This window comes from Alexandromys fortis, unplaced genomic scaffold (assembly GCF_014885135.2).
Source record: "Alexandromys fortis isolate MF-2015 unplaced genomic scaffold, M_Fortis_MF-2015_v1.1 scaffold_229, whole genome shotgun sequence".
Taxonomy (NCBI): Eukaryota; Metazoa; Chordata; class Mammalia; order Rodentia; family Cricetidae; genus Alexandromys; species Alexandromys fortis.
Genome location: NW_026068122.1, coordinates 1,006,001 through 1,022,099, shown reverse-complemented (window position 1 = coordinate 1,022,099; position 16,099 = coordinate 1,006,001). Strand labels below are relative to the sequence as shown.

At 35.0% G+C, this 16,099-nt stretch overlaps 1 protein-coding gene and 1 pseudogene across 1 annotated transcript in view; one reads left to right on the top strand and one right to left on the bottom strand.

Moving 5' to 3' along the window:
- Ano3 (anoctamin 3) overlaps positions 1–16,099 on the top strand; it is a 292,415-nt gene that overhangs the window by 128,844 nt on the left and 147,472 nt on the right. The window contains exon 5 of the mRNA XM_050125418.1: positions 3,109–3,227. Coding sequence (XP_049981375.1) covers positions 3,109–3,227 — 119 coding nt within the window. The remainder of the gene's footprint in view (positions 1–3,108; positions 3,228–16,099) is intronic.
- LOC126490433 (prohibitin-2-like) lies at positions 2,059–3,012 on the bottom strand (annotated as a pseudogene).

Sequence of the window (16,099 nt, the reverse complement as noted above, 5' to 3'; positions counted from 1 at the left end):
TTTCTTTCTAAAACACATTCGGAATATGATGACTGCTTTCCCCATTCACTCCATTATGTAAACTGGTCTATGATTCCTGGCTAGACTGAAGCAATAGTGTCTAATTAGACTCTGTGATCAAACGCTTGCATCGTTACAATCTGCTTTCCACAGTGTTATAATGAAAGGAAAATTAAATCTCATTATTTCTCTATTCCAGTCTCTCCAGGGTTTCCAATTCCACTTAAAATATAAACTGACTTTGGCCTTAAGAGGCCCCATGAAACCTGAGACCATTCTACATAGGCCAGTTTCTAATATTTCTTTTCTGTAAAAGTACTGCACCCATTTTTTTTTTATTTTCATTCATCATATGATTGTTCTCATCTCAGGACCTCACATTAAAATAAAAACAGGTCTATACCAACTCCCCTTCTGTCCCAAAACTGATCTGATTTCCTTCATAATGAGTACTGTGAATTAAAGTTATATGATTTATTTAGGGATCCTTACTTAAGATAAAATTGCAGAGATCTTGTTAATCATGCTGCTATTTGTAGCCCTCCAATCAAGAATAGTATATGGTACCGTTGTTGTGCTCAGAAATATTTTAGGATCAGTTGCAGGAGTGAGGACTGGAAATAAGTCAGAGTATATTGATATATCTACACACTTTCAGGATCTGTTATATCATTCACTTGCTACTTTACTGTTCATGAGGTCATTTTTCACAGGGAAAAATGAGCAACAACCTGTTATGAATAAATGCTTTTCATATTGTTGCCATGAATATAACAAGATATACATGGACTAAATACTGGCACATAGGCAGAGTAGGGTTCATTATGTACCATCAACAGCCTTCTTTGGCAACAGAAGTATAGAAATAAGATATGGTTAGAGGCAAATAAGAAATACAGTAATTAAAAATACTTTACTAATTCTTGGGTACTCATTATCACTATATTAAATCCTTGAATAATCTATGAATTTATTTTTCAAGAAAATTTCCATATGGATAATAATTACAAAAAATGGAATATGTTATCATTCAAAAAGTGCAGTTTCACATGTCAATTCTACCTCTTACTGTTGACAGAGGTTTCTGTCCCACCTGGTCCTGCAGCTATTCACTCTAAAAGAAACACACAGAGACCTACATAAACTGACTAACCTATTAACACAGTCTTATTATTAACTAATTCTTACATCTTACATTAGTTTATAATTCTTGTCTGTGTTAGCCACGTGGCTTGGTACCTTTTATCAGTGAGGCATTCTCATCTTGTTTCCTCTTGGTCTGAGTGATGACTACAGACTGAGCCTTTTCTCTTCCCAGAATTCTCCTGTTCTGGTTTCCCCACCTATACTTCCTGCCTGGCTACTGGCCAACCAGCATTTTTTTTTTATTAAACTAATACAAGTGAAAAATCATTACAGAGTACAAGACCATTGTCCCATATCTTACTACCTGGGTTCACATCATGTCTACTTTAGCTTTCTGAGCTGTAAAAGGAAGATATTGTTTAATCTATGGATATCATGCAGAATAGAATGAAGGTCTTCTGTGATAGTCAAGTATATATGTTGGATAAGACATAATTATAAAGAATGAAAAATAATATTAGCCACTATAATTATATATATTCATTCTCAGATGTTATAGTAGTCCCAGATAAACTATAACTACACATAAATAGAAAAGTTTCAAATTAGGGAAACAGACTGGTAATGTTCTCACACATTCAAAATTCTCCAAGACCCTCATCATTTCCAGGTATCCTTCTTGTACCTTTAATTAAATACACTAAAACAATGAGATGGAATTACATTATAAGAAATAATGTCAGTTGAAATAAGCTAGTTATGAAATTATAATAGCAGTACTGGCTGTAAAATTTATTCTATCATAAATACCTACTTAGACTGTAAAATGAAAGATATGTAATTTTAAGAAACTCCAAATACCATTTATATTACTTGAGTGGGAGTGGGGAGTGTTGACCCAATAGCCCACTTCTTGGAACTGGAGAAGAAACGTATTCACATATCTGGAGGTAGATCCCATTATATCCACACTCATTTCTTACCCTTGTTGAGGCTGTCACTTCCCAGAGTACAGCATTCATCCTGTAGATTCTGTACTAGGTTGACAGCAACAACACGTTATTCTGTGGCATGGCAATCCTCTTAGAGAGGTTCTGGGTGGCCCAGATGGTTCTGAGCTTGATATAGCCAGGATCCTTCTTTGATGCTTCATAGAGCATCTTGGCAGCATCAACCTCCTGCTTAGCCTGCACTATCTTCTCTTGCTGCTCCTACTTTGCATTTTCCACCAAAAATAGAGTCCACTGAGATTCCCTCTGTGCTACTTGCTTGGCTTCTATAGCAACTGGGTATTCATGGCTAGAGCTCAGATCTATGACAACTACATCATCCAGGATGAGGCTGAAGTCCTTGGTGGGCTCTGTCAGCTGTTTTTGGATCAAGGGTGACACCTGGGCCTACTGGGTAATCAGCAGTGAAGCAGTAAACCTGGCCACCACACTCTCGAGCATCATGTTGACAATGGACAGCAGCACTCACTCCTAGTAGTCTAACTTAGACGTTGGTCAATGCTGAAGAGCTCCTTGGCTCTGGGTCAAAAACCACATATAGGGAAATGTTCACCATCTGCGGATGTTTTGAGCCTGTAATGGAGGAAATTATTTAGGCTCTGGCCCAAATATCATAAATGGTAGGGTGCTAGAATCGGGAGAACCTGAAGTGAAGTCCTTTCTCTGGGATTGTATCTTGCTACATGTAGCCAATCTAATTAAAGAAGATGGTTCTGTGATCACCTCCCAAAGTGAAAAAGGATTCATGAACACCATATACCATAGCCCCCAGTAGCAACTGCCAATACCCGATGCCTCAGAGACAGGCATGCCACCATGTCCTTCAAGTTCTGGGCCATGTCTTATCCTTCTGAAGTCTGTTGCACCAGAGTTCAGGAGAGACTATTCTATGAACATGAACTCCAACGACCATCATACTCGTCAAAAAACCCACAGATTTTAAGTGAATTAAATTAATTGAATGAAATGGGTACACAAAAAATGAGGATAACTGTCTATCTCTCTCTTTTAGCTCTGGGAAAAGATAAGGATTACATGGATGAATCTGAACATGCCAACTATGACCGATCTCGTCTCCTTAATGACTTTGTGATCAAAGATAAGCCTGAATCCAAAACAAAGTTATCTAAGGTACTTCAAACTGAATTATCAATGTGTAATTTGTGCAATGAAATTTTGAATTATTTGAACATTAGTCTGTATGATTGGATTCCTGCTGAAAAATCTAAAAGGACATGTATGTTAATATGTTTCTGAAAGGACTCAGAATGTTTCCTCTCCATCCCTAAAACTCCTCCATGTCTCCTCATTTCTTCTCTAATTTATGACCTTTTCTTTAATTATTCTTCTTAAATACACAAAGATATGTACACACGTATAATGAGTAAGTATATAAACACAGCTTTCTGAGTCTATTTAGTGTTGCTTATATGTATAGGTTTATATGGTGGACCACTTTGTATTGGATAACAAAAGGCCTCTCATCCTTGAGAAAACTGATTATTTCCTCTCATAATTATCATTAATTGACTATAGTCTTCTTTTAGGGGTGGCGTCCTGTGAGATTTCCTCCATTCACACTGGCATGCCAAATAGTGTTTTTTTTTTTCAAGTCTTGCTTAGGCAAATCATGCAGTTCGGGTATCATGGATGTAGCTGCTCCTCATAACAAGGAAGATACAAACTTACAGCAAATTTTCTGGTCCCTGATTTTTGTGCTGTGCCCTCTTCTATGGTGTTCCCTGTGTCTTAAATATATATCAATCTGGACTGTAAACCCCAGAGTCAGTTGTTCTCTACACTTTGATCAGTTGTGAATTTTTGTAATGGTCTCTGTCTGCTAAAGGAAGATTTTTGATAAGGGATGTGAGCTACACTTAGATCGGTGTATAAGGGTATCTATTTGGAATGAAGGTAGGAATGATGGTGGCTTTTAAGTACTGCTGCAGTATACTCTCTTCTGAGATTTACAATTGAACATATGAATGTGACATTATGTGGTACTTCAATGCCTATATANATAGGAAGAGCCTTCAAAATTCTTTCTTATAATTATTATGAATATCTAATACATTGTGATTAACTGTAGTTATCCTACAGCGCAATAGAAAATTGCATGTAATTCCCCTACTAGATTGTAGTGCTATACATGTCAAGCATAACTATTTACACACCAAATATAAAAAATGAAGTTGTTTGTTCATAACTCTTTTTGGGTATTAGTTCTTCATGTTTTGTTTTTCACTTTGAAGCTAGCATATGAACATAGTTTTATACTATAAAACTTAATATGATCTTAATTCTGGTTCCACTCTTTATTAGATTTAGTGACCTGAATATATTAATTATACATAATGACCTTATTCTTCTTATCTGTAAGTTTGAACATACTGCCTGATTGACATAAAACATGAGATGACTTTGTGAAAATATCTAGGGCATACCAAAGACTGTGTACAATCCAGAATTTTATAGCAACTTGAAAGGTTGAGGATGCAGCATTGAAATCATATTTTACAATCAAATAAATTAATAATTTATAATTCAGTTTTAAACCTCTTTAGTTTATTGGTTCCACCATTCCTCAAATTCAATGTTTTTGCAGACTTTTCAAGGCATCTAAATGAGACATTCCCAAACCAAATTGTTGATGACTGTTTTTATCATAGTAATCACAACTGACTTGCATCTCCTCTTTGATGCTAAGACAAATACTAGCTCAGAACAAGTCCATTCATCCCCTTATTGTAGTTGCAACTGATTTACATCTTGCTTTACCAATTCTAATTGTTCTTAATACCAAGAGTCAGATATTAGTGGGTGAAAACTGAGAGATCAGAGAAGCAAAGCAGCCAGTCACCAGAGAGACTTCTACTTCTATCAATGCTCAGACCAAATGGGTGATCCTGTCTTTAGCTTGCCTCCCCAAAATGCATCCTCTGAATGCATCTCCAAACTGCACTAAGCTTCTGTCTCCTCTTACCTGTATTCCTCTCTCTACCCAACCACATCACTCCTGTCTCCACCTCACTAGTGCTGGGATTAAAGCTTTGGAAACTCAAGTGATGGGATCACCTTTGTGTGAACTCTTTTGCTCTTATAGACTGGATCAATTTTGAATAGCTCAGGGTGGCCTTGAACCAACAGAGATCTGTTTGCTTCTGTCTCCTGAGTCTTAGGACTAAAGGTGTTTTCCACCACTGCTTGGTCTATAGTGACTTAGCTCTGCAGTCTGATCTTCAGGCAAGCCTTATTTCTTAATATACAAACAAAATATCACTACATTTCCCCTTTTTTTCTAAAATGAAAAAGAAGGCTATAACTAATATATGAAAAACTATATGCAAAAAGTACAATACGTACATACAATATATACAGGCGATATAACATTAACAATATCTAGTCCGTTTGCATTTGACAAATTTAGAGAAAATACTCCATTATCTATCCTATCTTGGTGAGTCCAAATTCTTGTACCTAACTTACTTTCTATTATAATTTGCATTGCCCTCCAAAATTATTGTTTGATGTCTCTCACCCTTATATATTTTACATCATTTTAGTGATTTCTTTTCTATATCTGCTAACCAAGGAAAGCTATAACTGTAACTATTGAGTCTTCAACTCACTCAGACCTGAGAAGGAAATATTATCAACTGAGTAAGCAGGTAGGGTGAACAAGCAACTTCCAAAAAAATGTGAGAAATGACAACAAAACAAACAAACAAACAAAAAAACATGACTGCCTGGACAGTCACCCAAGATTCCTCTGCAACCTTGGAACATTTATCTTCAGCCTACAGGCCTAGAATAATTGACAGACATTTCTGTGAAGTAGGAATTTTGAAAGACTATCCCACTTGATAAGCTTTAGTAGTCACTCTCTTTTGTGTCCTGCTTGTCCAATTTGGACAGCATACTGTTAGCAATCAAGGTAAAAGCACTTTCTTGCCCAATGGACTACTTTGGCCACAAAGAAAGTAAACTCCATGTGGAGGTTGTTTGATGCTCATTATCTTCTCTGAAGTATCTTGCTGCTACCAGGAGCAGAAAAGTCTCGTTATCATAAAAAAGAACCTATGCTATTAAAACATCTTAAATGTCTCATGTTGGGTGCCAGATATTGCATGATTTCTAATTGTTCTTAATAAAAACCAAGAGTCAGATATTAGGGGGTAAAAGGTGATCGATCAGAGAGTCAAAGTGGCAAGTTACTAGAGACTTTGTACATCTACCAATGCTCAGAACAAAGGGTGAGCCAGTCCTCACACTGGCTCCTCAGAGACTGAGCTCTGCACTCTGATATTCAGACAATATCTTATTAAATACTTATTAAAACACAAACAAAATATCACTGTATCTCCTCCCTGATGCTAAGATAAATACTGTCTCAGAATAAAGTCAATCTCTTTCTATTGTTAAGGTGGGGTGGCTTCTAGATGAGATGAGAAGGAATGAAAGAAAGGAAGGAAAGAGGAAAGGGAGGAGAGAGAGAAAGGGAAGGGAAGAAAGGAATCTGAATATTTACTTTAGTCCAAGAATTTATTTAAGTCTCAAAAGCTCCTGCATAGGAATTAGTCATGTTTTTGAATATAATTTTCTTTATGATGTTTAGTTTGTTTAGATTAAAGTTCTCTTTATTAGTCACTACTAAGGCACTTACAAAAATATAACAGAATTTAAATATAACCACCATATTGGTAATGAGAACAAACTTTAATAAATATATTCCAAGTTTATTACTTTTACAAAAATTCTTCATTAATATTTCTATGACTTTCTTTAATTGGTTGACCAAGTATGATTTCTTTACTGTATGACTCAAGTACTTCTTTGTATCAGATAAAGATTATTTGAAGTAAATTGAGGAGAGCTATAAGAGAAATCCAGTGTTCCTCAATAAGTTTTTATCATTGACTGAAAAACAGAATATACATTGAGTAATTGGAAAAATGATTTTAAATTCAATCTGAATTTTCTGAATTTCTATGATTTACCACATGACTAACAGTTAATCCATCGCTTAATTTGCTCACAGTAGTCATGCCTTAAGTAAAATTTTTACTGGGCTTGAACCTTAAAATAATTAGTAAAACTGAAGTACAATTTTTTGAGTATCAGACAAGATAGTAGAATAAGCTCAATAAAAGAAAAAAAGTTTAGTCAATAAAATCTTATTCAAATGTGCTTCTCAATTTATGTGATTGCCCACTTCCAATTCTTACTCTACTATGAGAACCACCTCCAGTGGATTAGGTGAGTCATATCTTCAGCTAACAAAGGATGTACACTTAGTCCATTGCATAGGTGAGAATGAAGCACAAATTCTTTTTATAAAAGATTTCAATTGCATAAAAGAAAAGTAATGCTGAAGATTTTTAAAGGATATAATAATCTGCCTAGAAGATTATATATATATACATATATATATATACATATATATATATATTACAGGACAATTGTTTATATTCTGTCAATTATGTTTTAAATAAATGCTGATTGGCCAGTAGCCAGGCAGGAAGTATAGGCGGAACAACCAGACAGGAAGTAGAGGTGGGTCAATGAGAACAGGAGAATTCTGGAAAGAGGGAAACTTTCTCTGCAATCCTGTCCAGACACAGAAGAAGCAAGATGTGACTATGCCGCTGAAAAAGGTACTGAGCCACATGGCTAACACAGATAAGAATAATGGGCTAATGTAAGTTCTAAAAGTTAATAAGAAACCTGAGCTAATGGGCCAATTAGTTTAGCATTAATATAGACTTCTGTGTGATTTCTTTGGGGCTAAATGGCTGCAGGGACCAGGCAGCACAGGGAACCAGCGAGGACAGAAAACTCAGACAAAGTATATATGTGTGTGTGTGTGTGTGTGTGTGTGTGTGTGTATACATATACATAGATATATATACATAAATGACCTAAATTTGCTTTATTTGCACTATTATATTATCTGGGTGCTATGTTTTACAAATCTGCTGTTTTTCTTCTCACATTACTCCTAAATAATAACTTATGTATGTAAACTATGCATGATGTCTCCTATCTGTAATTTCAGAATCTTGAAGCCTGAGTTAGGAAAACCGTCAAAAGTTTGAAGTCAGACCATTGTCAGAGCAGGCACCAGATTACATAAGCCCACACTGCAGCATGGCAAGGTAAAAAAAGAATATGAGATAGATAGATAGATAGATAGATAGATAGATAGATAGATAGATAGATAGATAGATGGACACAGATTTTAAGATGGATTTTATATAACTGCCAGTCTTCATTTGTGATCTAAATGTAGCAAAATTTAACATATTCATGCACACATACATGTATTATATAAATATATACAGATTTTAATACAAAAATCTCTGCCTCATATAAATTTAGATAATTGTTCTGGTTGTACTTTGCACTTTGCATAATGTACAAAATAAGTGAGGTGCAAAGGGAGTGTTTGGGGTAAAAGCAAACACAATTATAAAGAGTCAGCAATAAGGAGCATTAATTAGAAGGGATGACTCATACAAACTACATAGTAGGTAAAGACAAGTATTAGATAATAGAAAACAAATAGAATTCTATAGCAAATCAGTCATCAACCATGAACTAGGGTCAGAAGAATTTATTCTAAAGTCTCTCAAGTGCTATTGAGTTTTTCAGATATAAAATCTAACAAAGAATCTTAGAAATGATTCTGACTAGTCGTGTTATTGTATAGATGAATTTTTCATCTATTTAAAATTTTACTTGCTAGTCATGATGCAACATTTCTAGAGTGGTCTTTACGACAAATGGTAAATATTTTGTTTTTATCACTGCTTTTGCTAATTTAAAATGGTTATTTGAATGTCTAAGTCCCCATAGGCTTGACTTGAAAATTTACTTGGTCCCCAGTTGGTAGAACGGTTTGGGAAATATTTTTGGAGGAGGTATGCCACTGCTTGCAGATTTTGAGGTTTCAAAAGACTTGTGTAATTTCAAGCTAGCACTCTGATTCCTGTTTGTGGGTCAGGGAATGTGAGTCCTCAGTTACTGCTCTAAGGCTATGGCAACCATCCTGTAGTTGTACTCCTTATATATGATAATAAACTCCTATCCCTTTGGAACAGCAAGTCCCAAATAAAACCTTCCTTCTATAAATTTCCTTGGCTGTTATATTTTATAACAGTAGAAATATAACTAATATATTTAAAAAATTAAGTACACATAAATAATTCTTTGGTTTTTAGGAGTCATCTTCAGAACAAGGACTTGTATTTTAAACTCTTTTGGATATTAAACTTTTACACTGTTGGCCTCTGATATGACAAGGTGATAGTGGTAGCATAATATGACCTATTGAGAAGACCCGTTACATTTGGCACTCTAGAACAGAGAAAAATGGTAAGCATTAGATAACTTCTGTTGTCCAAGGGTTGGGATACAACTCATGGAGAAAGCCAAGGGGCTATACAAACCAGAGATATCATCAACTAATGTCTGAATCTGTATTCTGCAAGTATTCTCTTTTGTTGTTGTTTGTTTTTTAAGATACACTTTCTCTGTACTTTGGAGCCTGTCTTGGAATAAGCTCCTGTAGACCAGGCTGACCTCAAATTCACAGAGATCTGCCTGCATCTGCATCCTGAGTGCTGGAGTTAAAGGCATGCACCACCACCACCCAGCTTAGTATTGTCTCTAAAAATCCATATTTGACATATCATTGATGTGTAGAAGATAGAAATTTAATCACTGTAATTTTGTTTGGATTTGAAATATCCCTTTATCTATAGGCAAAGTTCATTGAATTAGCATTACAGCTTTTTTTTTTAATCCTAAAACTTTAGCAAGAGAGATTTGAGACCAAATTTAAGCTTTGTATTCAAATAAAGTTTGAATTCATGTTCTATCTCTTAGGATCCTGCCTACATACCAAAGCTAGGCTTAAAGAGGTTAAAAGAGCACCTATATCAGTGATTAATGATTATAGTTGTACTAGCTGAGATAACGAAGTCAGAAACTTGGCATCAACATTAAGAGGATTAAATGAGCAAACTCAACTGCCATTTAAAGAACTCACAGATAGGAATGTCTATGCCCATAACCATGAAAAATATTTGGGAGTGAATTTTTTTTCTTAGCATGAGATAATAGAGGCAATCTCCAAGACTAAATGGCAAAATGGTGACTTATAACAGCAATGAACATAGAATTAATTCTTCTTCAGATATGAAGACCCGAAAAAAAATGTATCTGATTTCTACCAAATACTCAAAATTTTTCTTATTACTTGGAGTCTAGATATAAGCTTAACATAAATCACTTTATATTTTAATAAATGCTTAAACTCATTGAAATAGTTCTATAGTTCTGCTTTTCAATATTTTATTTTTGAAAGTGTTGAGCCGGAGAGATGGTTCAGCAGTAAATATTGTTTCTCTTCTTTTTACATTATGCGAAGTTTTTCATGTAATATATGTTGATAAAATTTTCCTCTTACCAAACTCTTTCTAAACACTTCCAATCTCCCTACCCACATAACTTTATGTCCCCAATTTTTCTTTCAAAAACAGAAAAACATAAAAATTTAAATCAAAACAAACAAAAATCAAGACAAAAATTCCAAAACAAAACAAAAAGCCCACAAAACAAATCAACAAAAATAAGGAGTAGATTTTGCATTGCCTAACTACTCCTGGGGGTGGGGCCTACGTTGGAGTGTTGATAACTTATACTGTTACACTCTCTTGAAGAAAACTGATTTTTCCCTTTAGAAGCAAGAATTAATTTCAAGTTGCTTCTTGATTAGGCATGGGACTTTGTGTACATGTACTCCTCCTAATGCTGAGACCTTCACTGGCTTGAACCTGTACAGGCCTTGTGTATACTGTCACCAATTTTATGAGATTGCATGTGTATCAGTTCTAATGCATCTTGAAGATATGAGTTCCTTAGAGTCATCCATCCCCTCCAGCTCTTACGACTTTTGCCTTACAACTCTTCCTTTTCATAGATTCAAGGTTCTCAAAGGGAGGGAATGAAGAAGATATCTCATTTAGAGCTAAGTGTTCCAAACTGTCCAGTTGTGGGTCTCTGTGTTAATTTCCATTTACTGAAAGCAGTGTCCATGATGACGGCTGGCTTGGACACTGATCTAACCCAATACTATTGCCACAGTTGTGTGCCTGAGAATCTTTAGGAGACAATTTAGTAGGTCAAACAAACAAATAGAAAACAAACAAAAAGTCTAATAAATAGTTAAATGGAAAGAATTAATCTGATGGCAGGAAAAAGAAATTCTAAAGAAAATGAAAGCTGCTTTTACAATCACTTGGGGAAAGATTTTCTTTTCCTGGTTTATTAATGTAAAGAATACTGGAAATAAATATTGACAATAAGATCCCACAGAACAAGAATTCTTCTTTCCTTCAAGTAACCAAGGCTTGTGTAGCAGCCAAGGCTTCTATGAGAGGGAAGTAGTCAGAGAATCAAGTACGTGTTGTAGAGGACATGGTTTCCTGTCAAGCACACTAATACGAACTTGTTCTTGACTCAACACTGGGGATGTAGAAATTGACTAATGAATTTCCAACTATAATTCCGAACTATGAGTATATGTCCCTAAATATGGCATCTCCTTTGAAATGATGTTGAATATCAAATCAGACAGTACAGGCTTTATAGTCAGGAAACTCTTGGCATGAATATTTTAGCAGTTCATTAAAATTGGATTACATGGCGATTCAATTTGACTAGATCAAGTGCTATGGGCAGATGGTGCTCATCGTTACTCAACTAATAATATGGGTAATTTTCTGTAAGTGTGGATATACTGATCACTTTATAGATGTTGTAAGAAAAATGCAGCTTCTTTAAATTTCTAAATTGCCTTTCATGTGGACATTGCTAAAACTTTCATTTTCGTAAATATTCTTGGATTATAAATTGCATACAGGGGTTAATTTTCTGAATTACTGCTGTCACAGAACTACTATACAGTGCACAAAATACTAGTGACACTAGTATTTCCAGAATTGTAAAAATGTGTGACTTAGAATACAAGATGAGTAAATACTTGGTTACCCTTCCTTCCTTCCTTCCTTCCTTCCTTCCTTCCTTCCTTCCTTCCTTCCTTCCTTCCTTCCTTCCTCCCTACCTTATTTTCTTCTTTCCTCTTCCTTTCGCTTGTTTTTTCTTTCTTTCCTTCTTTTTTATTTACTTATTTATTAGTGGAAAAAATTATTCCTCTTTGGTTATGGATGTTTTCTCCCATTGTACGGTATATACCCAACTCTCATTTCCTATTTTGTCTTAAGACACTGTCTTACTAACTTGCCAAGGCTAGTCTTCAACACCCCCTGTATTCTAGGGAGGCCTTACATTTTTGATTGTGCTGCATCAGTTTTCCAGGTATCAAAAGTGCAAGATCACTCTATCTGCCCTGGCTATAAAGATGCTTTAATTGACAACTTTATGTTGGACATGAAATGAAGAAAATAGCCTAGGATCCTGTAATAAAAATTAAGTTTACTAGTTTAGACATTAAACACAGTAATGTTAAAATTATTACAGAGTGACAAATGAATTTAAAATAAACTGGCATGCTATAATATACATGTTGGGTCAATGGCTATGTTGTTAATCTTCAACTATATAAAATATGATTGTGAACAGAAAAATATCTGCAAAGAAATTTAATATTGACATTTAAATGATGAGTAGTACTGGTAATGACAGAAATGCAAAGATGATCGATGGATTTTAATTAAATTAGAAAAAGGCTTAAAGCATGACAAAATCAGCCCTGAGCTACATATCAGAACCTGCCAGTTTTATTCGTGGTTAAGAGGTGTGTTTATTGAGCCAAATTTTCTGGGAAATGAATTGGTGATGATAGGGAGTTGAAAGTAATAAATAAATGCCTTAAAATAGCTTGCACCTTGAGTCCTAGGAACTTATCTTTAGAATTTAATTAGATGTTTGCCCAAATAATTAGGTTAAAGATGGTTTTTTTCACTGTAAGTGGGGAGACACTTAAAAACTCAAAGTTAACAATCCCATTAAAAACAGTAACACATTCAATCAAACCTAGTGTTACAAAAGTCACCCAAATACTTACTGATTATAGAAACTTATTGTCATTATAATTCTATAATAGAATGCTGCTATAAAATTAACACACGAAGCATGAAGCCAATAATTTTAAAAATATTTCACTTTTCCATTTTATTCCTGACAAACAATCTAAAGCTTACTCTATGTAGCTTTATATTAAAACCATGTGTATTAACATACTTCTGTTGTCAATTAGAAATATTACTCAGCTAGTAATGGATCTAGAATTGAAAAAAATCTGCTTCCATAAAGCTGGTTTTCCAGTTTTCAATCTTCATCTAGTACATTTGGGAGGCATGTTTTTGTTTCTTCCTCTAGTATGCATTCATCCTTTTTTGCCCGTCCTGGAACTAGCTCTTGTAGACCCGGCTGGCCTCGAACTCCCAGAGATCCACCTGCTTCTGCCTCCCGAGTGCTGGGATTAAAGGCGTGCGTCACCACCGCCCGGCTTGAATTCATCATTTTATATGCAACACCTCAACTCTCACAGAGACAGTAAGTACTTCTACTGTCATTACAGTAATACAGAAGTAATATTTGAGTTGCTATTTCTTTTCCAAGTCTATGACTAGGCAGAGGTAGTTCTAGCAGTACATGTCTCTGAGATTCCAACAGTTTTTTTGCTTGAAACAGATAATTAGTGGTAGGAATTTAACCGAGACATGACTCAGTCATTTCTAAAACCTTAGTTCACTGCTCTAAAACTAGGTGCTCAACATTTTCATATTTCCATGGCTTATTCACAACACCCCAAAATATAATGGCTTGCTTGAAGTTTGTTCTTGTATAAACAATAATCAAAGTAAAAATAGGAAGTTGGTTATAATTGCTTCCAACCTCAGATATAGGAAATTACAATCTTTGGACTAACATAATATTCCATGAATTAAACATTTTTAGATACATTTACTCCCCTTGCCAATTAGGAAACAGAAACAAACAAAACCAATCCAGCCCATCCCTTACTTACACAAAAATCCCTACTGTTGCCAAGAGCAGCAATTGGAGCATGAAGAAATCCAGTAGGTTTCAAGAAGAGTCAAGACACAGAGACATTTTTGCAATGTGAGAATAAAATTAGTGGAGTGATTGATATTGTTCCCAATGCTCTGAAAAAAAATTTCCAGAAAACATGTTCCTCTTTGGAAAGACTTATTTCACAAGGAAAACAGGGAAATAAACAAGAAGCTAATGCTATTCTCTCTCTCTGCAAACAGCAATGCTTGACAACTAGACATATAGCAAGCTTTTGAGATCATTAATTATTTAATTATTTACTTACATTATTAATCATATTGTATCTGAAAATAAATTTAGAATATTCTGTGTGTATACATGTGTGTATGAGTGTGTGTGTTTGTGATGTGTGTGTGTATGTATGTGTATGAGTGCATGTGTGTGTTGGTCCTATCATCCCCATCTGCTTCTTTTGTCCTCCTCAGACTCCCACTAAATACCTTCTATTTCCCAACCTCTTTCATGTCTTTCTCTTTTACCTTTTCCTTCTCTTTCTCCTCACAGTTTTTATTTAAATTGTGTTGTATAAAGCATGGGTAGGAGTTTACTTATTACATTGTGGGAAACTTAGCACTGGCTACCCTGCTGAAAAGAAATTATTTCCCTCTATAACTGCAGTAGCTTCTCAGGGATAGATGGGCCTGCTGATATTGGGCTCCTCCTCAATTAACGACAGAATGTTGAGGGGCCCTGACCTGCGCAGGTCTTGTAGGTATCAACTGCTGCTATGCATTCACGACTAACTGCCACGTCAAATACACAAAATATGTTCATAATAATTTTATCAACTCTCTAGATCTGAAAGTCTTTGTGCTCCTTCTTCTATCATAGCGATAGAGGTGTCCTATTTAAGAATGGGCAATAAACAATTACTTTGGCCAGTCCACTGAAAATTTATATATATATTTGCCCAGGATGGAGAGCTGTCCTAGTCAATGTTTATAGAGATGAAGACAATTTGACCATGTGCCTATTTAACAAAACAGTAATAGTAGATTTTCCACTAAAGCTCATGACTTTGACAGTCAAAAGTTTCTTATTAGATGTACATATCAGGCATCAATTTGTTCCCAGGGACACATCCCTAATCTGTTGGATTTTTTTCCATGAGTGCATCAGAGTTCATTTGGTGGGTAGATCTTCTGCCTAAGATTAAGTTAAAGGAAACTTTAACTGTGAAATGGCAGCTGCAAACATTTGTCTATGGAAATTTCTCATATATTGATTTCAGTCATCTATCATTTGATGTTAAACAGACTCAAACTTTTGTAAAAAATCAAAGTTGCTATTCTAATAAGATCAATTTGCAAACATGATGATTAATTCAAGGCCATATTCAATAACTGGTCATTTCTTGGGTACATTGTCTTATCAGTCCCAACTCCAAGCTGGCCCAAAGAGGATTTTTGGCAAAAATAAATGCAACCTTCCATTGCATCTCATTGAATAAATTATAATCAATACGGCAAAATTGGTGAATTCTGTTTGTTTTTAGGTAAAAATTAATTCTTTTACACTTGGACTACAGTATATCAATGGAGAGCTAATATTATGCAATGCAGTGTGAATTTTCATGGATGCAGGATTTCCCAGAAAACATGCATTTTCTATTATTTTTTATTTAATTCTTTTTGGTATTGATTTTTGGGTTTTTTTTTTTTTTGAGACAGGGTTTCTCTGTGTTGCCCTAGTTATCCTGAAACTAGCTATGTAGACCATGCTGCCCCCCAAGTCACAGCGATCTCCCTGCCCTTGCCTTCTGAATGCTGGGATCAAAGGTGTATATACAACAACCTCCCAGATTAGTTTTCTTAACTGAGTAAAAGTACAAGGAATTTTCCTATAAATGCTCACAAACAAAAGGAAATAATTTTAAATTCCACTAAGATACCAAAAAAAAA